This window comes from Macrotis lagotis, chromosome 6 (assembly GCF_037893015.1).
Source record: "Macrotis lagotis isolate mMagLag1 chromosome 6, bilby.v1.9.chrom.fasta, whole genome shotgun sequence".
Classification (NCBI taxonomy): domain Eukaryota; kingdom Metazoa; phylum Chordata; class Mammalia; order Peramelemorphia; family Peramelidae; genus Macrotis; species Macrotis lagotis.
This window is the reverse complement of record NC_133663.1, coordinates 107,171,084-107,197,757: the sequence shown is the minus strand read 5'-3', so window position 1 is coordinate 107,197,757 and position 26,674 is coordinate 107,171,084. Positions and strand designations below refer to the sequence as shown.

General features: G+C 32.7%; 1 protein-coding gene across 2 annotated transcripts in view; it reads right to left on the bottom strand.

Annotated features, from left to right (window-relative positions):
* Window positions 1–26,674, bottom strand: part of TDRD3 (tudor domain containing 3) — a 274,471-nt gene that overhangs the window by 127,378 nt on the left and 120,419 nt on the right. For both annotated transcript variants that reach the window (XM_074191787.1, XM_074191786.1), the window contains exons 11-12: window positions 21,119–21,972; window positions 9,908–10,033 (exon numbers count right to left, since the gene is read on the bottom strand). In XM_074191787.1, the coding sequence (XP_074047888.1) occupies window positions 9,908–10,033; window positions 21,119–21,972 (980 nt within the window). The remainder of the gene's footprint in view (window positions 1–9,907; window positions 10,034–21,118; window positions 21,973–26,674) is intronic.

The window sequence follows — 26,674 nt, the reverse complement described above, 5'->3', positions numbered from 1 at the left end:
GCAAAGTCACATAAAATGTAGCTTTAAAAAGAAAGATCATTTCTCTTAGACAAAAACTTGTTATTCTAGCAAATGAAGAGGTGTAACTTGTCCTAATCTAAGGAAATGAAATACACAACAATGGTACAAAACTCTATAATCAGATTACAGATTTACAACTAGAAGGGATCTCTCAGAGGTCATCTAGTCCAAAGGTGTCAAACTCTTGTACAACCAAGATTAAAATATAATTTGGAAACATTTAACAAAATAAATAAAAACATAATATAACAATGTTAATTCATGATTTTCTAAGTCAACATGCAACCATAGGAATCCCTTTTCCACCTGAGTTTGTCACCAATAAGCTATTTTATCACATCTTTCATTTTACAAAGGAGGAAACTGAGACCTAGAGAAGTTAAATGATTTCTCCAAAGTCAAGCAGCTATCAAGAGGAGCAGGATTTGAACCAAAGTCCTGTGATTCTAAAAAAAAGATAATAGTCTTGGCTGCCAGATGTAGGCATTCTAAGAGTGTGAAAAGGAAAAAATTTGGAACTCAAATTTTTAAAAAGAATGCTAAATTTTTTAAATGTAATTGGGGATTAGTGAAGTTAATATATTTGAAAATATATATAGGCATTCTAATAAATCAAGGGAGAAGTCATCTTACTTTGGGAAAATGAAAAATATATTCAAAAGGGTTTTCATTAGTAGTATTCTTTCCACTGCAACAGAGCACAACTCAGAGATTTTAAAATCCAGATAATAAAAGCCTTTCTCCAATGCATTTTATTTAGAATACAAAATGCATTTACATGGTGCATAACAACAACAAACCTCTTTGGTTCATATTATATGAAACTGGAATTCTACTATCAGAACTATGAGAAAGGTCTGACAATATCAAAAAACCTGGTTTCTGAATTAAAGCAATGAGCAGCTAGCACTTCTATACTGCTTTAGGGTCTCCACAGCATTTTACATATATTATCTCATTTGATTCTCATAACAACCTAGGGAAATGAATGCTATTATTACTGCCATTTTAAAGGTAAGAGAACTAAAGCTGAGTGAAGTCACATAGCTAAGTGTCTGAGGAAGGCTTTGAATTTGGCTCTTCCTGACTCCAATTCTAGTAATCTAAGCACTCTGAAAGGTTATACTGCACATTGTGTAAGATGCTATTTAAAATAATTAAACCATACTTTTTGAAAAGTTTGTAAAAATAATTTGAGAAAAAGTATATTTTAAAGATTAAATTACTCCATGTTTCTTAAGTCTAATGAAAGGAGTAACATAAAATTGCATCTAATGCAGCTAAGATGAGAATCAGGTAAATTTTGTGCACCAGTTTGAATTCTTTATATGAGGGAATTTGGAGATATAACGGAAAGAGCATTCAACTTTGAAAACAAAAGTAAATGAATGTAAGCCTTGACTTGTTACTTAACAGCTGTGTAATCTTGACAAGTCCTTTGACCTGAGTCTCAATTTCTTCATCTATAAAATGGGGGTTTGATTATCTACCATATAAGGTTACATATTTAAGTATTTTATAATGTAGTGTGTAAATGTGAATTGTTATTAATTTAATTAAATATCTGTCTACATAGTATATGTTTTTATATATTGGATTCAGATAGGGGCTGAACCTGTGATTTCATGGATATGAAGAATTCCAAGATGAGGATATTCCTACCAGCAATTCAGCCTGGAATCTTCTGTGAAACTTAAAGAGTTTTAAGAGTGCTGATCCTTCTCAAAGTATCTGCCTTTGAAACCACTGGCTATCCTGTGCCTTTGAATATGTTCTCTTTTGAATTTTTGTGACACTATTCTCTCCTGACTGACCTCCTACCCGACTGAATGCTTTTCAATTTCCTTTGCTAGCTAATCCTCAATATTATGCTCCATAACTGAGTATTCTCTACGGCTCTCTGCTGAGCTTCTCTTCTCCCTCTGTACTCACTCTCTTAGTAACCTCATCAGCTCCCATGAATTTAACTTTCATCTCTCTGCAATCCTAGTTTCTCCCCTAAAGCTTCAGTTCTGCATTACCAGTTACCTATCAAATATTTCCAAAGGCAGAGGCATTTTTTTACTTGTCTAAAATTGAATTCATCCCCTTTTCCTCTAAATCCTTTCCTCTTACAATATCTTAGGTTCATAATTTGGCATTATCACAGACTTCTCATTATCCCTAATACAATGAGTGGCAAAATTTTGTTGTTTATTCCTTCACATCTCTCATCTCTCTGACCCTGACCTATCTTTCTAGTTTACTGGTTCATACTTTTACATGGTCTCCTCCCCTCCAAAACACACACACACACACAGCCTTTTAAGTTAGTGACATGCCCCTCCCACCCACCCTTCAGCTCACATTAAACACTTCATCTCCTAACTCTTTTTTTTTAGATTTTTTGCAAGGCAATGGGGTTAAATGACTTGCCCAAGGCCACACAGCTAGGTCATTATTAAGTGTCTGAGGTCACATTTGAACTCAGGTTCCTGACTCCATCCACTGTACCACCTAGCTGCACCCACCCATCTCTTTAAATGTTAGTGACTTCTACAATTTATCTTGTACACATCTTGATTCCATGTCATCTCCTCCATTAGACTATACACTCCTTGGGAGCAAGGTCTTCTTTCACCATTTTTTTGTATTATTGCCCATCTCTGATACATATCAGAAGCTCAATGTCCTATGATGAGTGCTGATCCTTCAACTATCTGCTGCGATGAGACATTCTCCCCCAACTCCCACCCCTTTCTCTGCTCATGTAACTAACCATCACAGCTCACGCAGACTTTTGCAAGTCTCCTAATTTTTCTCCCTATCTTAAGTCTTGAGCCATTCAAGAGCATACTATACACTTCTGCTGAAATAATTTTCTTTTGCACATGTTACTCTACTATTCAAATAACTTCTGTGGCTTGATATTCTTCTAGAATAAAATATAAACTTTTTCTATTTAGCTTTTAAAGATCTACACAAAATGGTCCCATCTACACAGTATGGTGCCAACCTATCTCCCTTCCTGCCTGCCATCCATAGTTATCAAATGAGATAATTATAAAAGCCTTAGCACAGGAACCAAACACAGTTGGTGCTAAATACTTGTTTCCTCCCTCTTCTCCACTCAATAGTCACTGGCCTTCTCGCTATGATTCACTCACAACACACCCATCTCTCACTGTCTTACTTGGCAATGGTCATTCTCCACTCTCCTTTCCTCTCCCTCCTTTAAGATGTACCTCAGGCTCATTTTAAACATGAAGCTCCTGATCCCTCCTCCCCCAGCTATTGGTGACTTTTCTACCAAATTACCTAACATTGAGTTATTATGAGTACATGTATTTATTAATTTGTATTTATGCTGTTTATATTTTCATATGTACTTTTCACTCTGTTAGAATGTAAGCTCATTATAAGAAGGCAGTTTCATTAATTCATTGTACCTCTATGTCTATTTGACTGGCACACAGCAGGTACTTAAGATTAATACTTGGTAATTAATTGAGAATTACCCAGAGCTTTGAGATGTTAAAGCAAGGGTCACCCAACCAGAGCATTTCAGAAGACTGAATTTAGGTCTTCTTGGCTCTAAGACCAGCATTCTATCCAGTACTTGATTATATACAAAATACATCTTTTTTTTTAAACAGCAGTATGCGAACTTTATAGGGTTGTGGAATTCATAGTCTTTTTTTTAAAAAAAGAAAAAGATTATGCCCTAGAAACCTAAGTCTTAATATGTCATTTGTAATATACATATATATACATACATACATACATACATACATACATACACCATCATCCAAAATAAACTTTTCCCCCAAGGAAAAGACTAGGAAACATTTTACATCAATAACAAAGTCTCGTGAAACCCTTTTTTTCTTTTTTATTGAGAACTTGAAAACAAATTTATTACTTATAATTAGTTCCTCCTCCTGCTACTGCCATACCATCACCCTTCCCCCCAATGATACAGCATTTTAAAGTGTTTTCACAACAGTCTAGGATTTAAAGGGTACAAGTATTATTATTATTCTTAGATCAAAGAGGAGGAATCAAGGTTCAGATAAGAGAAGCAGCATAGAAATACTAGATGTTGGAAAGCATCATTGAGGTAACTCATTCTCAGAGCTGTTTCTACTACAGTGTGAAGCTTCTGAAGAATAATAAGATTCTAGAGTTAGAAGACAACACCTTAGATAATTGGGGCAGAGAGGGGTGAGTGGCTTGCACAAAACTCACAACCTAGACAGTGGCATAGCCAGGTCTGGAACCCAAGTAGCTATACTCTGAAGCCAGGGCTTTGGTTTTTGCTCCTAAAAACTGTAATATTTCAGCCAGTCAAAAGGAATCTTCTCTTCAAGTACTTGTAGTAGAAAATGTTAAGTATTTCACTGACATTTAATGGTTTTAAGTTCAGAAATTTGAGCTCTAATATATCCACTAAGTCAAAATATATCTAATAAAGATCTTTGGAAAGTCAGAAAAATACAGGGCAAAAACCCTGAATTTTCCCATTAGCTATTTCAATTTTCAAAATCTTTTGGTTTAAAACAACTGTGTAAATCTTTCTGAAATGAATGATTTTAAAGAAACCTATGAAATTTGATATAATAATTTTAATGATCCTTTCAAATGCAAAGTCACTAAATAGTATAAATATAATTTTGTTGTGAATATTTTTAATGTTATTTAATTTCAATAGTTTTTTTGCCATTTATATTTTATCTTAAAAAGCTTTTAAGATTAATAAAGGAAGACACTAAGATGACATTTAGTTTCTCAATAAGAACATTAGCCTGGGCTGGAAAAAAATCATCTTTAATACACATTAATATTATTGAGAATTGGAATTTATTTTACTATTTAATTCATTAAGACATGAGAAAAATAAAAAGATATTAATAAATTATCTAAAAATCTACTGTTAACTTCTCTAAAATATTTTAAACATTTAAGACATCAAAGAAGTTCCTGGCACTTACTATTTAAGTACAAAACATTCCAAATTATCTGAGTTTTAAGTCTAAGAAAAAATGCTTAAAAACAGATGTTACCCTTAAAATTTTAGTCAAGAATTTCTATTCTAAGAAGGATTTTCAAAATTCAAGTGTCCAAAAATAATGTTAGTTCATCAGCCAAACACAGCTCACCTATACACAAAGTATAAGTCACCTGAGATTTTTAGCAAAATAAAACTGAAAGGGGTGGCTAGGTGACACAGCAGATAGAGCACCGGCCCTGGAGTCAGGAGTACCTGAGTTCAAAGCTGACCTCAGACACTTAACAATTACTTAGCTGTGTGGCCTTGGGCAAACCACTTAACCCCATTGCCTTGCAAAAAAATTTTTTTTTTAAATCCTTAAAAAAAAAATAAGGGCAGCTAGGAGGCATAGTGGATAAAGCACCAGCCCTGGAGTCAGGAGTACCTGGGTTCAAATCTGGTCTCAGACACTTAATAATTACCTAGCTGTGTGGCCTTGGCCAAGCCACTTAACCCTGTTTGCCTTGCAAAAAAAAAAAAAAAACCCTAAAAAATAAAACTAAAAGTAATTATCCACTAATAAATGAATTAGCAAGCCATTCATACTCAACCACAACCACCTATCTGCCAGTAAGTAAAATTGTGTTACTGACTGCCAACTAGAATCCAAAAAAGTTAGGATGAATTAGTAATTGTAACTAAAACTGAATATATTTAATTTTAGAGTGAAATTCATGAAATCCATACACATAGGGATTTCTGATCATGTGGCATACTAAAGAAAAATGTAAATGCTCCTGTTCTAGAATCACAGAATTTTAAATACATATAAAATTATCAATATAACCTTTTGGTTAATTACTTATCAGTGAAATTACAAATCTCACAAATTCCTGAAATCAGTCACTTTTGCTTATACATACATACAATACAGAAGATTTTATTTTATTTCATTTTTTTCTTATTTTACAGGAGAAGACAGGATTCTGGTCTACTGCACATCATTTTGCAAAATTTTACTTCTTTGCAATCCTCATTTTTCCTTTTTGGACATACGAATTATTAATATTTTCTGATACTAAAATGAAGATGTACAAAACTCAAAAATGAAACAGAAAAAATGTCATTCAACAGAATATTTCTTAAGACACAAAAGGAACTTTGACATGGGAATCTGGGTCAGGAACATGCTCAGAAGAATAGTTCTTGGCAACATTCTTCTTAGTATTATAATAGCTTTTTTAGCAGCTACAACAACCTGAAAACACAAAAGGTCTACCTGAACAGCAGAGGCAGGATATAGAGCTTCCAAATTGCCTCTGGAATATTTTTTACTGATTTCCTGGCATTAGTTTTATTGTTAAAAGGAGCCAATTTAGAGAATATGCGCGTCTAGGTTACACAAATAACAGTTTTTCTGCCCTTGTTGTTTTGGTTTGTTTTTTTTTTTACAGTGGAAAGAAAACAAATTCATATTCTAGGTTTTTAAGATATAAGAATAAAAGATAAGAATGTTTATTGTTTCCTTTACTTCATTTGAGAAAGACTTCTCATCTCAGAAACCAATTTGTGAGAAAAACAAAATAATTATAGAGTCTTCATCCTGAGGATCAGCAAAATATCTTGACAAAACATTATATTAATTGATCTACTCAAAGGATACAAAACTCAGGACTGCAAGAAAGAACTAGGGAAAACTCAATGCCTTCAAAGAATCAGAGATAATCTATCAAGAGAACTAAGTAAAGTCTGGCTTAGTATAACTGTGTGTGGAAAGAAGTTATTTATTATAATATCAGAAAATAAAGATTTATAGCCACCTGTAATATCATCACTGAAGGATTGTGAAATGAAAAGAAAATGAAAGAAGTATCCAGATGGTAGAAACAAGTAAATACTTCATTTAATCACAAACTCATAAACACCATATTCCTGTACTTTGAGAAAAAATTAACACTTTAGTTTAAGTATTATCTTGATTTTATTTTAATTTTCCACATAACAGGCTATTAATTTTCTCAGTCTCTTAATATTTCATGCTTTTCATTTGATAATGTACCCTTATACCTTTAAGAGACAAAACAAGCAACTTATTTCTATAAAGGCTTTCAAAGTTTATATGTAGGATTTTTTTCTGTAAAATACAAAAATCATCAAGTGATCATTGCTACATTTAGGAAAACAGAGAGGTACATTTCTGAAAACTCTGTGCAAGAAAGAAACACATAACCTCTTAAATAAAAGTACAGTATAATTTCTCAATAAAAATAGTAATGGCCCATAAGTGGTACAAGAGCTAAAAAGGTAGAAAAAATATCTACAATCTGCAGTGTGAATAAAGACTTGTGTAAGGCCTCTAATAATCTCCCTGCAACAAGCAGCCCTTAAATGTATCTCATATGAAATTTTTAATTCTTGGTTATTGGCACAGTGAGTCTTTTACTTTTGATCATTTGGTATTTCTAATAAATATGGCGGGTTTAAACTTCAATCTGTTACACCTCACCAGACAGAAAGCCATGATGGAAGGATACAGATAGATGGCCAAAACAGAACTCTGAGAGATTAATGGGGTCCCAACACAATCTATCACTTAGATTCACTAAAAATCTTATCCAATACGTTTCTTTAGATGTTTTCTGAATGAATATACATATGCACATTCATATATTTAAAAGAAAGAGAACAAAGAAATGTTATGTTGATGATTTCTACATGTCAGAAATGATCAATGAAGAAATTTAAGGCAGAGAAGAAACATATTAGACTCAGTAATAATAAACAAATAATATCCCCAAATATGCTCTATGTTTACCACACTTTTTAGAAACTGTAGCATTTCAAATTTGACAGCCATTTGATTACCCATAAGAAGGTGAGAAGATAATTGGATCTTCTAATGACTTTCTTGTCCTACTCTGATTCTTTTTTGTAAATTAATTCATACAAATTTTACAAAAGATTACTGTCATCATTCAGAAGCACTTGGAATACTGAACTGGACAATGAAGCAGCACATGCTAAAAAAAATGAACTGGCTAAAAACCAATAGTCCAGAATATGAAATTATTATACATAAATAGGTAGATTTGAAGAATACTGTAGTGGTTCTGAATAGAATCACTAGTTAGGCACCTGACAAATATAATGACCAATTGAATTTGTAAATTCCTGGAAGCAAGCTTAATGTAATGAAGACTATGAATGCAAATGTGGGGGGAATCATTCTGGGAGCAACATTCTCATTCTAATACAAAATAGTGCCAAATGAAAGAATTAAGGTGAAAAGATATAATTATATTGGTTGTCTACAGCCATCCAAGATAAAAATGAGGAAAGCATGAAGAAGCAAAAGTCTGAAATTAGATTTTGCTTGGGGAAAGAAAAATAAAATAAAACTGACCAAAGACACTCCAAAAACCAATCTTTACAACAACCTAGGTGGCATGAGAACTCTATTTTGAATTCCTAACCATAAATGCCTAAAATAATCTTAATAGACATAATAAGAAAAATGAAAGGCAAACAATACTAAAACCTAAAGAAATTTTGTCTGTGTGAACAATTACCTTCTCCATCAAAATCAGGTAAAAAAAATTTTTAAAGAGATACAATGGAGAAAGAGAAGACAACAATAATCAAATAATCATATTAGAAAACAGAAGGTTGAAAAAATGCTAGAAAGAAAAAAATTGGTTTTAAGTTTCTCCCAGAAACAATATGAATTAGAAAAGTGGCATTTCTGTCTTTCAGGAAATAACCAAAAGTTTAAAGAAGTTTGAGGAAAAAGATCTATCTAAATATGAAAATTATTATTGCTATTAGAACTATTACAAATTTGTGAAACAGAGACCTGAGAAACTATTCTGTCTAGGTGGAATAGAAAAATGACAATCACTAAGATGAACACTACTTCAAATATTTTATTTATTGTTCCTAATTATGTTTGGTTTTGCCTGGATGAGAATGGAGATAACTAAAAGAGGTCATTAAAAAAGTAAATTTAAAAGTAAAAATTTGGAGAGCAACTCATGAGAAAATGAATTTTACAGTAAGAAGGTAATTCACAGCTTGAGAGATGTAATTTTTCTATTGTCTTTGGAGATTTTTTTAGGTAAAGGAAATAACCAGCAAGAAGTAGTCCTCTAATTATCAAATATAAAACAAAGCTAAAGAAACAATAAGCAGAATTTTGTAAGAATAATTTCCAATATACCGTTATATAAATACTAGGTAGAAAGTCAAATTTTACTATGTACTCATCTTTTTACCTAAATGTAGCTGAGACTGTATCTCCATAAAGTCCACATGAAGCCTTTATAAAGTTGGACTCCACAAGGCCAACCTTTTTAAATCATATGACTTCAAAAATATAATACAGTTTTGGCATAACATTTGGCCAATATAACTGATAAAATAATTATCAAACAGACATGTTTATTTTTACATATACATGTAATAAAAGCAGTTAGAACTTTTTATAAGTAGAGTTAAAAGCATTCTTTCCTAATTTTTACATGTAACTGAAACAGCACATAATAAACATGTATTACCAGTTTTCAATTTGACACTTTCTGGGCATAATTTAATGAAATTTAAAGTAACAAACTGGGAACGAACATATGCATTAAAGCCCATTTTGCACATACAAATAATTTTTTGGCTCTAACATGTAAATAAGGGTACTTATTTCCAAAGCACAGTACAATTTAATTTTATTATACAAGAAAAATAATTCCATAGTATTCATTTTTTACTGTTATTCAATGCACTTATTAAATGAAGATCTTATTTTTTAGAGGTAACCAGTTTAAGCAAAGTACTCTTCAATTTTTGCATGACTTATGGCTAATCTTTTACAACTATATACTTTCTTCAAAGTAGTTATGTCTTTGTACAGAATTTGTGATCACGTACCCATGCCTCTGCTTGAATGGGCCTGATGTTGCTTAGAAGCACCTCTTCATAGTTTCCATAATCACTGAATTTAACAACTGCAGTCATGCCAGAAGAATGAAGAGCTTCAATTTCTGCCCGGTAAAACTTTAAAGAAAAAAAATTAGGCATTTTAGGCATGTTAATAAATTCTGTTCCAAAAATAAAATATACTATGGTAATGTACACATCCTGTTATATTAAAAAGACATGTTAAAAATGATATTGATATTCAAATAATTATAAAGAAAGATAACAAATATAGAAGCACTCCTACATGTACAAGGTGAATCACAACAAAGTAAACTACTATATTTCAGATCTAGGCCAGTGAAGAGGAGAAAACACCAAAATGTCACTGTAAAGTTTACTTTATAAGGGCAAAGAAGCATGATTGCTATGCTTTATATTGCTAATTACAGAGATTTAGTATCCATCTTTGGCCAAGAAAACTATTGTACGATTTTTAATGGGTAGAGGGCTAACAAGATTAATATATAGGTAGAAGTTAATTTTTAAAAAAAATTAAGAGCTTATATATTTAAATTAGTATTATTTCCCTGAAAAAAATACACTAATTTTAACAATTAATTTTAACTCCTCTGGAATTGTCATTACATACTCTGTTTTAATATTCCCCTTAGTTGAAAAATTTTGTTCTCTGAAGAAGAATTTGACTTTAATAAACAGTCAACCATTATTAGGAATCAAATTTGGCTAACAGACATGTGATCAAAATACAAAATAGTTCTTTGGGTCAAATACAAAGTGTGACTTTGAAAAACAAGGCTGGGGTGATTTTTTTTCACATAAGGATGATAGACTGGTTCTATAAATGGTTCCAAAGTGAAATTAGATTTTCATATTTCATTAATGTTCAAGTTTCATAGTGCTATCTTATATGTCTATTACATATTTAACCAGTACCTATCACTGAAGATCTGTACAGGCCAAAGAGAATCAAAATGAAGAATTACCTTCTTCTGGTTTCTAAGTAGAAAAGAAAAAGTAATAGCCTACACCTTGGTTACCCACTTATACAGTTTATCCTCAGAGAATAAACTATATGAGGCAACCTATTTAACAATAAAAAGTTGCCTGTCAAATAAATATCAAACATATCAGAGTAACACACATGGGATCCTGTGGCTCCCTTCTACAAAATAAAATAATGGAACCAGTTGTCTTTTATTTAATTTTTAAGGATCATGATCCGTTTACCCCAGTCCCAGAAAGGATTAAAGAGATCCACTATAACAAAATATACTGGGAGACAATTTTATAGAGTCTCACTGTTACATCAAAATTCCAAATTGGAACACAGCAGTTCACTTTTCTCTCTTTTCTTTATAAACAAGAGTTGAAGAATTGCTGATATCTTATACAATCTTTTTAAATACATAATTAAACGCAAACTGAGATGGAATTTTGATTATCTATTTGATTTTAGTACTGGACTTTTGATTTTACTAGTTCTTAGGTCTCACAGTCTTAAGAGAGCTGCCTACTCATTAGACAACTTGAACAAAAAATTGTTTTCTACAAGAATCATGAGTCCCCTTGGGGGAGGTACTATGCCACTTCAGCATATTTACAATTGGTCACGCAACTAAACTAAACTAACAAATCCCCAGCATTTGAAAAAATAGCAAAAAAAATTCTGGATTGTTAAGAAAATGACAGGAATAGAAGAAATGCAAACTTTTACTGCTGCTCTCTTCTATATCTACACACATCAGGAAAAATGCAAATACTGTTTTAAACTGCTTTTGTAATTTCCATTATACAAGACAGTCTTATAAGATTCCTTGGAGTGACTTTTGCTATCTAATTACAAAGGTTACTTAACCTCTACTCCAAGCCTTCTTCCCATGACATTGTTTTATCTATAAGCAAGACTGCCTTGAGAAGTAATGGGTTCCTCCTCAGTAGAGGTTTCTAAGCCAAAATAGAATGATCTCTCAGTTATGTAATTGAGTCAAGTTTTTGCTGTGAGAGAAAATATTAAGTGACTAGATAAGGGGTCTCAAATTCAATCTCCTGGTCTCACTTAGATTAAAATATAATTTGAGAACTGTCCAACAAGATAAATAAAAATACAATATACAACATAGATAATGCTGATTTGTGGTTTTCTAAGTCGATAAGCTGCCAGCAAAGATTCATTTCTATTTGAATTTGACACCACTGGACCAAATGATTCCGCCTCTGAAATTCTAAGACACAAATCTTCAAACTAGATTGATTCCCTGCCATCTGCACTTTTTTTTAACTCCTGAGCTTTTAAAAGGACAAAAAGGTTAAATCACATATTGGTTTCACAGCGAATTGATGATACCAAGATAAATATGAATTTAATTTGTTATCCTTTTATTCATCTTTTGTCCAAATCAAGTCCTCTATAGTAATGTCTGAACATCTTCCACTCTCTGTAATTCTCTATCCTTATCCCCATCATGCTCAGCAAATGATCTGATATTCCACTTAACTAAAATCAGGTTTCCTGAACTGTCCTCCTAACTTTATCAAAATTCTTCTACTTTCTCTGAGGAAAAAAGTCTTTATTTTCAAAGGTAACTTTCCCCTGGTGCTCTTGGTACCATCATCTACCCATATTTTTGCATATCTACAGTCTCTCATGTTGTACAAGTTCTTCCAATTTGACTACATAGTAAGGTCTTCTCCTTATAAAAAGGAAAATGCTTTAGGAGGCAACATTCTATAACAAAAAAGTGTGCTACATTTGATTTTGGACCTGGATTGCTACTCTCTTAACTGTGTAGCCTAAATTTAAGCAAGTCAGTTCACTCTACATCTTAATTAACCTCATTTATAAAAGAATGGGTTTTATTCAAGGACCTCTAAGGTTCTTCCAACTCTAATCTCCCCTCAACCCTGCTATCACCAATTTGAGGTAAAAGTATGTAGCATAATCCAATCAGTGTAGATAAAATTCTGAACTTAAGAGTCAGAAAGATGTGAACTTTGTAAAACATCCAACTAATTACTAAATCTTGTTAATGCTATCACTGTCATCTGTTTCCCCCTTTCCTTTCACACAATAGATCTAGCTCAGGTCCTCATTTCTATTTACTCACCAGATTGCAATAATCTCCTACCTATTCTTCCTATTTACCTACATAATTTCTCTAATTTCTCTAATCTATCCTTCAGTATGATACTTGGGTACTCTACCATCTTGATACTTGAGAAATACCTTCAGTGGATCTTCATGGACTGCCAAATAAAGTATAAATTTTCAATCCTGATAATCTGGCCAGGCCCCAATGTGCTTTCAATTTTCAAACTTTTTAGATTTAATTCAACTAATCTTCATATACTATATATATATATATATATATATATATATATATATATATATGTATATATATGACTAATCTCGCTCACAATCCACTTCCTGTTCTTGGTCCTGGGTCCTCTTCCCTGCTCTTTGCCTCCACCCCAATCTCTCCATGTCAAAATCCTATTTATCTTTAAAGTCTAAGTCAAAGGCCATCATCCTCCAACATCTTCCTACTCTCACCAACTTGAAATGTTATCTTCCTTCCCTGAACAAAACACTTGCTTGTTTCTCCCTTACAGAAATGTCATATTCTGCCTTGCTCATTAAAGCTACTTAGCTACACTATTATAAGTTTCTTAAAGATGCATGTTACTTATTTTTATAATCCTCACAGAATCTTGCAAATAGTAGGAAAGCAAGTATTTCTGAAGAAGCAAATGAATGATTTCAAAAGATCATTGTATAGATAGTTTCAAAATGTAACTGGAATGACAATGTTTATTTAATGCGTAAGTTTTTAATGTCTAAAATATATCAGAAAGAGATTATCTTATCCTAATTAATTAAAATGAGTAGGCTTTTGGAGTAAGACCTTCCCAAAACAACCTAGTACCAATTTTAAAAAAGAGTAAACAATGCTTATCTTTATATGCTGTGAAGAAAAAAGCAAATTCTTTCATAATTATTTTAAAAGTTAAACTGTAAATTCCTCATATTTAATTGGCTAGCCCTCAGATAAGTAATAATCATTTCACTGGATGTTCATAAAGATAAGATTTCATTATACTTTACTCTTTCAAAATATGATAAATAATAACAGAGATTATATTACCAATATCTATGTTACACAATGTGGGGAAAACTCCCTTCAAGAAACTGCCTAATAATTTAATGTTTCTATTTCTCTAAGGTATAATTCTAAAACTGTCAATAATAATATTATTCATTTTTCTTTAAGTCTTTTGAGATATTTTTATATACATGAATACTTAAGCAGTCAGGGAATATGTCACAATAACATCCATCCATTTATACAGATAACAGATAAAATAAAAGAGAAATTGAGCCAAGGTAAATAAGAAAATGAGAGAAATGAGACTCTAGAATTGTAATTGTGCCTTTTGAGAAAATGTAAATGTAAAAATACTATACAAAGGTTTTATATTTTTGTACTACTGTTCAAATAATTACTACATCTAGTTTTCAAGGAATTCATCTTCAAAACAAACTACTAGATATGCAAGTTCAGTATAAATTTACTAAGTTCTGATACTGAAACTTACAATTGGAAAAAACATTAAATATAATGCAAGCTCCAATAACTAAGTAATTTATGACAATTAACAAGATGTCACTGACCAAATCTTCTTAATCTGAGCAAATTACCTGAATATATTCTGCCATTTGAGGAAAGTCCTTTAGGCTGAAATTAAATCTGGATACAAGCTATGCCAAGGAAAACTGAATTAGCACTATTAAAATATGTTACATGGTTTTAACTGTAGTGTTATTACATACATTGATATCAATAAGAAATCATAATGTTTCAAAGCCTAGAGTATGCCTTTCAGTTTAAGGCTCCTTTCAGTTGAAACCAGTAAGGAAGAGAATGAAAAATATCACTAAGGTAGAAGATCAGGACAGCATAGTTTTTTTTGTTTTGTTTTGTTTTGTTTTGTTTTTGGCAAGGCAAAGGGGTTAAGTGGCTTGCCCAAGGCCACACAGCTAGGTAATTATTATTAAGTGTCTGAGGCTGGACTTGAACTCAGGTACTCCTGACTCCAGGGCCAGTGCTCTATCCACTGCGCCACCTAGCTGCCCTTGACAGTATAGTTTTGTTAGATATCTCATTTTTATTACCAAGTTTGGCTGTTAAAACAGGGAGGTGAGCAAACAAGATGACATGAAAAGCTTTACTTAGAGTTTCTCTATTTCTAAAGAGAATACTAAAACGGATGAAAATTGAACAGAATCTGAAGTCTCATCTGAATTAAGTAGGAATAAGTCAAGTGCCATGGTTTAAGCACCAATTAGCTAATGAATAGCTCTAGCAGAGGGTTCTGAAGAGTTCTATGCAAAGCTTAGAGGTTCAAAAGGCAGAGTCAAATCTACAGCACCACTCAGAAAAATCTGACCTGCAGATGTCAAAATTATTAAAAGTAATTCTGAAGAAACATCAGAGGGCTTATGTAAAGTAAATCTAAACAGAATTCCTCCTCTCTGAACAAAAGGCTACTGGTTTAACACTTAGTGTTTTTCTCCAAAATTATCTGTCATACCCTTTCTTTAAAGAGTCAGTAAGTTAAAAAGAAATATGAGATTTCTAAATTTCTCCAAAGGCAACAGCATGACATAAACAATCAAAGACTACTGAGTTCCATCTAGTGGAAAACCAATCATACTGCAAGGCACAACCATACATACATACATACATATATGCACACAAGCATGCATACATACACAGTTACATATGTATACACACATATATACACATACATATATATATATACATTAAAGAAAACTACAAATCATAATTTCTGAGCTTGAAAGGTTTTTCAGAAAAGTTTATCTTAAATATACACAGACAGGATAAGATATAAACAATAACAAAAAAACACACACTGGGGCTGGAGAAAGGGAGAGGAACGGCAGCATGGAGGCCGAAGGCTGAAATCAAAAAGATGAGCACATCATAGTTATGGTCTTGGGTAACTCTAAGACTATTAAATGCCAATTTGTATTTGAAGATATACGAGGTTCACCAAAGACAGATATATATATATGTATATGTATATACATATATATATATAAAATCAGAAATTAGTACTAAAAACATTTTCTCTCTTTTTCTCTTTGTCACATATACACACAAACTTCTTTTTGTATAAATATCAACATTATAATATTTCCATTGTTTCAAAGGGAAACTTGGAAAAGGAAGAGTAACAATGGAACAATAATTAAGAGATGTGAGGTATTTTTCAATTAAAAATATGTTAAATAAGTAAGAATATACATTGCAGTTCAACCAAAAGATAATGTGGAAGGAATAAAACAGCTATTAAACATGGAGATGTTGTTGCTTTTGTAACAAAAGACTCAGTTCTATGACATTTCTTAAAACTGTTCCTTCCTTTGTACTGCTGTCACCATCGCTCTAATACTACAGTCTCTCATTACAAACTAACAAGACAATTGATAATGATGTTTCATGGACCCTCCCAAATCTAGTTTCTCCCCATTCAAATTCATTTTTATACTGTTGCTAAATTAGTCTTCCTTATACACAGATCTGGCTATATCATTTCTCTGTTTACCTTCAGTGGCTCCCTATTACCTAACAAGTTTAAGATTATTGGAAAATCTTCCACAATTTATTGTCATTTTTCTTTTAGTCTTATTCTCAATGTTTTCTTCCATGAATATGATAAGCAATAAATTAATATTTAGATGTCAGCAAAGAGTTTGAGGCAGTATAGATAGATCTGAGAATCATAGCATAGAAATGGTCAATAAATCCATGGGAGTAGATGAAATCACCAAGTAAAGGAGTATAAATGGAGAAGGAAAGAAGGCCCAGAACTGAAGACTGAGAGATATCTATTTTAAAAGGGCATGATATGGAGGAGGATCCAGCAGTGGAGGCAAAGGACTAGTCAGACGAATAGGAGTAAAACCAGGAGAGACTGGTATCCCAAAAACCTATAAAGAAGTGATATAAAGGAGAAAAGTGATTGAACGTGTCAAAAGCTATGAAGAGGTCAAGGAGAGTGAGGACTGAGAAAAGACCACTGGATATGGCAATTAAATCATTAGCCATTTTGGAGGGAACAATTTTGGTGGGAAGATAAGGATTACAAGAGGTTAAAAAGAGAGTGAGGAAGAAATTGGAGACACTTATAGGTCTTTTAAAAGATTTCAGCTCCTTTTCTGTCTATTGAGTTTCCTTCATAGTATTAATCAGATAATATTTTATATTATAGTTATCTGCTCACAAAGCTACTTCTGTGTCTACTAATCTAAAAGCTTCATAAGGACAAGAACAATGCCTTATCTGAAACTCATCTGTTCCTCAGTGTCTAGCAGAGTGTTTTATTAGGTAACTAACCATTTAATGAATGCTGAACTGAACTGAAAATAGATGAGTACTATGCTGTGATAATGCTTTTCCCATAATGATGATGAATTTGCTCTGTTAAACTCATTGCATTTTTAGACAACTGTGACTGTTAGGAAAAATATTCTTAGAATGAACAAAACAAAAACAAAAGAAAACCAAAAAACTCTACAATCCTATAATTTTCACCCATTCAGTGGTCCTGGTTCTATTCTCTGAATTATAAACATCTTTTTTTCCCCTAATAGATGTAAGTTTGGCCTAGTAAGCTATAGCTGTAGTAGTCATTTTAAGGAAGACATGACCCTTCCTCTGTTAATAAGATCAACCTTCTCAACCTTCCACATTTACTTGTGTCTTCTTTTTCTGTCCATGCAAATGTGTGTTCCTTTAAATCATCCCCCTTCCCTTTCTAATCTTAAATCTCTCTTGAGCCCTTAGTTCCTTTTTTAATGACTACATTCCTTGTTTTAAAAAAATCCTTCACTTAACACTAGCTTCCCAAAAAATTATCCCACATATCTTCCTCCATTTTACAGATAAAATTACTAGAAAAAGTGATCTATATTCTTTGCCAGTACTTCATCTCTAACTCATATTTCAATCACTTTCAATCTAGCTTCCAATTCAACTGCCCAACAAAAAATTACTTTCACAAAGTTTATCACTTATTTCAATTGTCAAATCCACTAGGTTTTTTTTTCCCCACTGTCCTTATCCTTCATTATCTCCACATTATTTGACACTGCTGATCGCAAGCTCCCTGGGGATTCTCATTAACACAAATGAAAATGCCATGGTTATCCTATCTAACTCCAATTTCTATTTATGAATCATAATCCAGGTTCTGTCGTTTATTTGTATACTATTAAAGTTAAAAATTGCACTGAGACACTCTGATTAAATCATGGGACTGTCTCTTTACACTTTTGTCTCTTGGTCACCTTATCATTTCCATGGGTTCAATTATCACCTCTATGCTGTTGACTCCTAAAACTTTATCTAGCTTTCAATGCTCTGTGTTTCCACTTATATAACTATGCTTACTTTCAATTTCCACACCTGGATATTCTAAAACCATCTCAAACTCAGCATTCTAAAACAGAATTATTTTTCCCTTACCTATCCCTCTTTGTAATTTTCTCATTTCTGTTGAGGGCACCACCATCTTTCAAGTCATCTAGGTTAACAACTTCAAAATCCTCTTAACTTCCCTTTCCCTTATTCCTCTTTGCTGAAATCTTGCAGATTCACCCTGCACAAGAGCTCTCAAAACTATTCTCTTTTCTCTGCTTTCACAACCTCATTCCATTTTAGGACCTCATTCCTTCACACCCTGACTATAGAAGTGTTTACTTGGTTGTTCTCTTCTCCAATTCTTCCTCATCACAACCACTTAATTGTAGTCTATCTCTATCAATGCCTTGTTCAAAATGTCTCAATAGTTCCTTTATTGCCTGTAAGATAAAGTTCAAACTCTTCTGTTTGGCATTTAAAATCCTTTAGAATCTGTCTCTAATTTATTTCCATACTTTACTCCCATTGCTCCCCCTAACAGCCTTTATTCTAGCTAACTTGAACTACTTACTGCTATTCACCATACACAACATTTTCTTCTCCATCCCTCCTACCTCTGGAGAGGCTGTTCCTGTGCTTAGAACACTATTCATCTTCAATATTATCTCCTGAAACCCTAACCCTTTCAAGGTTCCACTCAGATGCCACTACCTAAACAAGGTAATGACTATATGTGTATATGTGTATATATGCAATACATATACATACTTATTTATTCATTTATTTATTGCATTTACAGCATACAAGTAAGTTCCATAAGGGTACAGGCTATTTTTATTTTTCCAGCATAATGCCTAGGATATAAAGAGTCATTTGTGGATATTTGCGGAATTCATTTGAAAGAACAATGGACTAAGAGCCAGGATATCTGTGTTCAAGTTCCAGCTAGGTCAATTACAGCTGAAGGAACTTGGAGAGATGCCTTTACTTTTCTAGATCTCTTTACCTATAAACTGAGTGGGCTAGACAATGTGATAAAAAAAAAACTAAACAAGATTTCTCCTTTCACTTTTTTTATTTATGTGGTCTATAGCCTTTTTAATAAATTGCAAACCATCTCTTCCAGTCTCACACATGATTCTACTATGCTACATTTTTGTGATTTCCTAAGATTCTTTGGGTGAGAAGATATATATTTAGAGAACTAAATAGTACAGCCAATGTCAATACAAATTGGGCACAGACTCAGTGATTGGATGATGATCATAAATGGTTTATTTCACTGTCACTGAAAATAGTAAATACTGTAAATAGAAAATTCTAAGAGTTTAGCAGTACCATCTTTACAATTCAGTTTTTTAAAAATCTTAGATTGAAAACCAAAGTTATTTTGGGTTTTTTTTAGATTTGGGGATTAAGTGGCTTGCCCAAGGCCACACAGCTAGGTAATTATTAAGTGTCTGAAACCGGATTTGAGCCCAGGTACTCCTGACTCTGGGGCTAGCGCTCTATCCATTGCACCACCTAGCTACCCCTGAAAACCAAAGTTTTAAATAATTCATTGCTATGTGTAGATCAAATAAAATGCAATACTTTCAATAACATTAGATATTTCTATTGATGTCTTTATAAAACACCATTTTCATTGCTAAATTATGCAAATGGGGAAGCTAGGTGGCTCAGTGGGTAAAGCACTGGTCCTGGAGTCAAGAGAACCAAGTTCAAATCCAACCTCAGACATTTAATAATTACCTAGCTGTGTGACCTTGGGCAAGTCATTTAACCTCACTGCCTTGCAAAAACAAAAAACAAAACCCTAAATTATGCAAAATAAAAAAATACTCAAATCATAAAAAACTGTAATAACTATATTGCATAGGCATAACAATTGAATTTTTATATTTTTTCCACCAAATCCAATTTTATATAACCAAAATAATAAAATACTTTAAAAATCTTGGATAAGGATTGACCATACTCTAACTTAAAGGAAAAACTGATTCCCAGATAAATGCCATGTGATAAAACTTTTAGCTTTTAAGTAAAGAGCAGTCAAAAACCTGTCAATCTTCTTGTTAAAATAAGGAATAATATATTCTAAACCCAACTAAAACCAAAGAACATTTTACCAAGACTGAAAGTTCATCTCAGAATCTATTCAATTTTTCATTTTTCTTTCTTCTTTTCTCTTCCTTTCTTCCTTCCTGACTTTTTCCAGTAAATGAACATAATTTGTAAATAATTTATAATATATACATAAAGCATTTACTAAAATTATTAAAGTTTTATGCTTTCTATTATTAAAATAAAAATCAAGTGTGTAGAATATTGACTTTTTGAAAATCTTGTTTGTTACTTGGATGGTCTCAATTGATTTTTTTCCCTGTGTACCAACAGAAAATAATGTCCTATTGAAATCAATTTTAGAATATATAACTTTTCAAAGAAAAATATAAAACAACTTTGATACCTGAAAGACAAGTTTAATTCAATACTTTAATCATTATTTTTGACAGTTCTCATAAAAGATACCACTTTTGTCTCTCAAGAGAGACCAATTATTCTATTCCTTTATTGTCATTTTTGAAAATAAATATTGACCAAAAGAGAATGGACAGCCTTTGCTGCATGGTTGTGAACTTTTAAGTAATTTTCTATTATAAATCTCTATTTGCTGCTGACTTTCCATAACATCTTTTTTTTAATTTTGCACAATTAATAGTAGTAGTGTATACTTTACTTAGAGTTACCATACCTTGTTGTCTTCCCAATAAAGTGCAAAACATTCATCTCCTGGTTTCCACATTCTTCCACATTCCACAGGCAGAGAAGATTCCAATACTTTTTCTGGTTTGATTGGCCCAGACCTCCTTTTGGGCCCACTATTATAAAATAACATTTTATCATCAAAAGCTGGAGCCCCAGTAGATCCTGCAGACTTAATAGGTCCAACTCGTCTTCCTTTCATTGAAACTTCAACCTCTCCATTTGGTACACCACTAAAGCCATCAGTTCTAACAGAATTGGGGTAATCGGTATTCATATTAAAATGTTTCTCATTTTTCATACCACTAAAGGCTTCATTACTTATTGTTCGTGTTTTCCTTTCATATAACTGATCAGGGTTTGAGATTTGGTTTTCCCTTTTCCCACGTTTTTGATTATTATGGTCTATGGTTTCATGAGGAAGTGGATTTTCTTTTACCTCCAAGTAAGATGGCCCTTTGCCTGGTCTATTTTGTGTCGAGTTATCTCTTTTTTTAAAAGCACCATCATTCTGGTGAGAAGTTGAAGGATATGTATTATCCTTAATTCTGTCATTTCTAGCATAAGATCTATCACACTTAATTCTCTCTTCTGTCCATGCTTCCTGGACCACAGAAGAACTCTGTCTTTCAGGACCTCTGCTTCTAGGTAACCCACTGTTTTCTAAAATTTGTCTTGAATTTTGAGTGTCCCTTTGAAAACGAGGAGGTTTTTCATTTCTTGGTTGTCTGGTATCATTTCGAGGAAGATGTCTTGGTTGATTATAGTCTTTTACTCCATTTTGTTCATTATTCAATAGTCTGTGTTGTCCCTGATGAAGCAGCTGAGACTGTGATTTGGATTCTAAAAAGTAAAAAAGTATTATATTAATATCAAACTAAGGTATACATTTATGGTTATATATTTGGTACACATATGTACTGAATAGCCAACACAGTAGTGAACATGAATTACTATTAATCTCCCTATGGCTTATACTCCTAAAAAATAAGAATAATGTTTTCAATGTAGGGTCGACATATAATTAACCATAGGTGAACAAAAATGAACAAAAGCATGGAACATGCAAAACAGTGGACAATCAGAAAGTCATTTATATTTGGCTTTGTTTTAATACTTACATATAAACACAGGCAAGTCTGCTGCTCTAGAAACTCACTTAAAAAGAAACAATTGGTGAAATCATATTATGAAGAGTTAACTCACGTGAAGCTATGAAGCTGTCCAGTTTTTTTTTCTCATTTTGAACCCTGTTCACTTATCCCAAAATGACTTCCATGTTGGAAACAGCCTCTCTTAGAGGAATAAAGTATAATATCATATAAAACTATTAATTCTCAATTGAGGTAGCTGGGTTAGATAATTTTGAAAGGTCTCATTTAACTCTAAAATTCTATGCTTTTAAGTATTTGGTTTGCAAAAGACTTTCCAATATGTCAAATGACATAATACATATGATAAGTCAACGAAGCAAGTAATTTAGTATAAATCCTGACAGTATAATAAAGAGGACTGTCAACAAAGTGAATAAGCAAGGTATTATCCAGTATACAAAATTTGAAATAAATACTTGGGGAATAAATAGTTTAGGAAATCAGTCCTTATTCAATTTAAAATTAATGTACAAATTCTGGGGGCTTTTTATTTTAAATTGATATGCAAATTCATTTAATTATTTATTACAATGTAAAGTATTTTAGAATTTGCATTATAAATTCTATTACTAGTATTCTGAATTCATCAATAGCAATGTAATGTTATTTATTGATTATGAAAGTAACACTATTGATTATTCAAAGTAACAATTAAAATAAATATATCAATTTGTTAGTTTCTTTTTTTTTAAAGGTTTTTACAAGGCAATGGGGTTAAGTGGCTTCCCCAAGGCCACACAGCTAGGTAATTATTAAGTGTCTGAGGCCAGATTTGAACTCAGGTACTCCTGACTCCAGGGCTGGTGCTCTATCCAATGCGCCACCCAGCCGCCCTGTTGGTTTCTTTTTAATGTCCTTGCTTTTACATAGGGGAGGACTTTAATTGCTATAATTTTTTTTAAAAGTAATCAGGATACTGAAATGGCATGTAACTTTTGGAAACAGATTGCTTAAGGCTAGAGGAATGAAGCCAAGATAGTAGAGTAGAAAGAGATTTCAAACAGAATTCTTCCCAATATTACCCTCCAAAAAACTTCAAATTAATGTGGTAGATCAAATTATAGAGCAGCTTAGCCAACAAAAGTTGAAGTGAGACATTTTTCCAGCCCAAAACAATTTAAGAGATTAGAATCCAAATCTGAGACACCAGAATGGGGCCTGGTAGAGAGTTCGGTATGTCCATAACACCAGCTGTGGGTCTTGGTGGCTCTAACACCAGCAGCAGTAGCAGTTTTAAGAGTACTGACCACCCAGAGATGGTAAGATAACTGGTCAGAAAGAAATTACATTGGACACCTGTCCTGGGATGGTACAGGACTGGGTACTACCTGGTAACTCCATTACCCATTACACAATTCCTGTTTGCAGTTCCAGGGTAGAAAGGATTATTAGTGCTTTTGGCTGAAAGAGAACAGGGCTCCTATCTGGAAGAATCCAGATAAATGAGCTAGGAGCATACATCTCCCAAGAGCACACCACTTTGGATGCACAAAAAATTTACAGAACCAAGTCCACTCATCTAGAGCAATCAGCCCAACGCCAATGTAAAGATCAAAGTTAAAGATAAACTGGAAAGATGAGCAAACAACAAAAAAGAACCTGACCATAGAAAGATTTGATGTGCCAGAAAAGCTCAACATACAAACTTAGAAGTCTATAAAGTAAAAGAGCTGCAAGCAAAGCTTCAAAGGAAAAAATGCAGAATGGACATAAGACACAGGATTTGATCTTTCAAAGTCAGACATATATCACTAAGATTATGATGTAGAGCTTGAAGTGATTTTAGAAACTAATGAGTTCAATTCCCTTATTTTCCAAAAGAGGAACTGTGTCAAAGAGAGGTTAAGTTAGTCAGGTAGCTAACAAGTAATTGTCTGAGCAGAGATTTTTCTTTTTTTTTTAGGTTTTTGCATGGCAAGGGGGTTAAGTGGCTTGCCTAAGGCCACACAGTTAGATAATTATTAAGTGTCTGAGGTCACATTTGAACTCAGGTACTCCTGACTCTAGAGTCGATGCACTACACCACCTAGCCATCCCATGAGCTAGGATTTTAAACGACTTTTAAATTTTAAAATGACTTTTAAGTCTAGCACTTAGTCTACTATGCCAAAATGCCAAAGATATCTTGGAAAGGGCATTTCAGATTTTATGACCTTGAAAAACAACTGCCTATATGTTTCAGGATAAAACTTTCTATCAAGACAAACTATCACCAAAGAGATAGGAGTCAGGAGATGTTAGACCTTCCACTATGGCTCTGTGACTGTCTAATTTTCTCCCATGAAATGAGATCTCTTTCCCTTTTTCACAGTTAAACAGTGTAAATGTTCAAAAACAAATACAATGATCAATTGTATTTATTAATTCTCTGTGTACAATTAATGGACTCTGCGAATTAAATTGATGAAGTGGTTTTCTGCTAGACTGCAAACTTCATTTTGGGAAGTCTTTGTCTTAAAAAAAATTGGGGGGGGACATAATTCTAGATTATTGTTTTGCTGCATTTTATATAAAATAAGATTAATTCCCACAAATTATTAGGTTTGCTTGAAATTTCTTCAATTTGTTATTTTTAGTAACATATAAATCTAGTTTTTAAGTCTGATTAATGGAAATGACACAATCTCATCATTTTTTATGAGTAAGATATAAAAATATCTACAAAAGGAATAGATAGAAGTGGTATATGTCCTACTGGAAGCAAAGAAAACTAGGAAGTAACCCAAAGGAAAAAATACTACAATTAAGAAATCTCTAAAAAGTGAATGCACAAGATCAAATGGATATTCTTCTGGATATAAGATGCTTTTCTTCAAATAAGAACATGACAATGATACTTGAACTTTAGTCTTGAATCTCCACATAAAATCTCACAGTCTTCGCATAAAAGTGAAATTTAACAATCTTTGAAATACTGGCTATCCTAAGTAGAAAGGGAATGACATTAGTGCAAGGACCCAATATGTAAATCTTCAGCTGCCATCAACAGAACTGAAACAAAAGTTATTCTCCTGGAATTGACTTGAATCTTGAGTTGATTATTTGTACCTTTGGGTTGAATAATGAATGAATGAAATCTTGGGTTGAAGATTTGAATGTTTCCTGTAATACTGGCTTCCCTTGAACTGAGTTCCATAAACATCTAACGCCCCTAAAATTCTAAAGGAACTGAGAGTCAAGTGTCTATATACCCCAAAATTTAAAAACATACAAATTTAACATTTTAAAAGCTCTTACTCCTAAGGACATTCCAATTTCTAAAACCTTTATATAATTTTGGCAGATCCTTTGAGGACATAAATGACTGTCAATCAGGACAGTGAATGGAAGCCTCTGCAGATAGATAATAGGTATCCAAAATTATAATAGTGAAATAATTAGAATCAAGAATCATTAATAAATGTACACTGTCAGTGGTCTAAGGTGTTTATTTCTAGAAATGACTCAATACCATATAAAGGTTGATAGACGAGACTCTTATCATGAGTGTTTTTTGTGGCTGGTAAGAACAAAAAATAACTCCCAGATTGGCAGAGTTTCACTCTGCTGACCACAAATGATGCCTTTCCTCCAAAAAAGCAAACACAGAAAAAAACTTGCAAAAACATGAGGTAGAGATAAGTGCATTGAGTGCTTACATAAATATTAGTTCTTTTTATCCATACAACATGCATTTTTCATGAGTTTTTATAGTACATTAAAACTTCAGAAGCAAAAAGTACTACAAAGAGGTGGTTTCAGAATTTATGGTGTCAGTTGCCACTCTAATTATAGAAATGTTACTGAGAAAATACAACTGTCTAAACTTCATTTAATATCGCAGACTAAAATGATCCAAGAATTATTCATTCACCATGTGAATTCATTCAACAAATAGTTCAAGAAACATGTTTAATCTACACAAATTAAATCCTATTTTGAGCAAGTATCAGTAATGTCCTAAGAAATATAAAAGGATTTTGTCCTATCTCAGATAAAGGCCTATATAATGTGTGCTGCCACTTTAGAAATAAATATTAAAACAAAAGTTCTACATGAAATATGGTCATAACTTCCTGCCTATTTACAGAAGTCAATCTATTGACAAAGATGTTAGCTTAGAATTATGCCATTTCTATAAAACAACTACTTTGGAATCTCTATCTCCAACAACAAGTTAGTTCTAACAAATTTTGTTTTTAACTCTAGGAATAACGACTTCCTGTAGAAACCGGAATGATGCTGGCACAGAAATTGTAACATAGCCCCTATTCTCAGCTTCACTCTCAAGTTTATTTGTTCAAGAGGCCTGTCGGCTTAAGTAAGTTCAAGATTACAATAAATAGTAAGATAACTGCAACGGATAGTAAGAAAGCTGCAACAACTGGCAACACGAAGTGGGAAGTGATAGG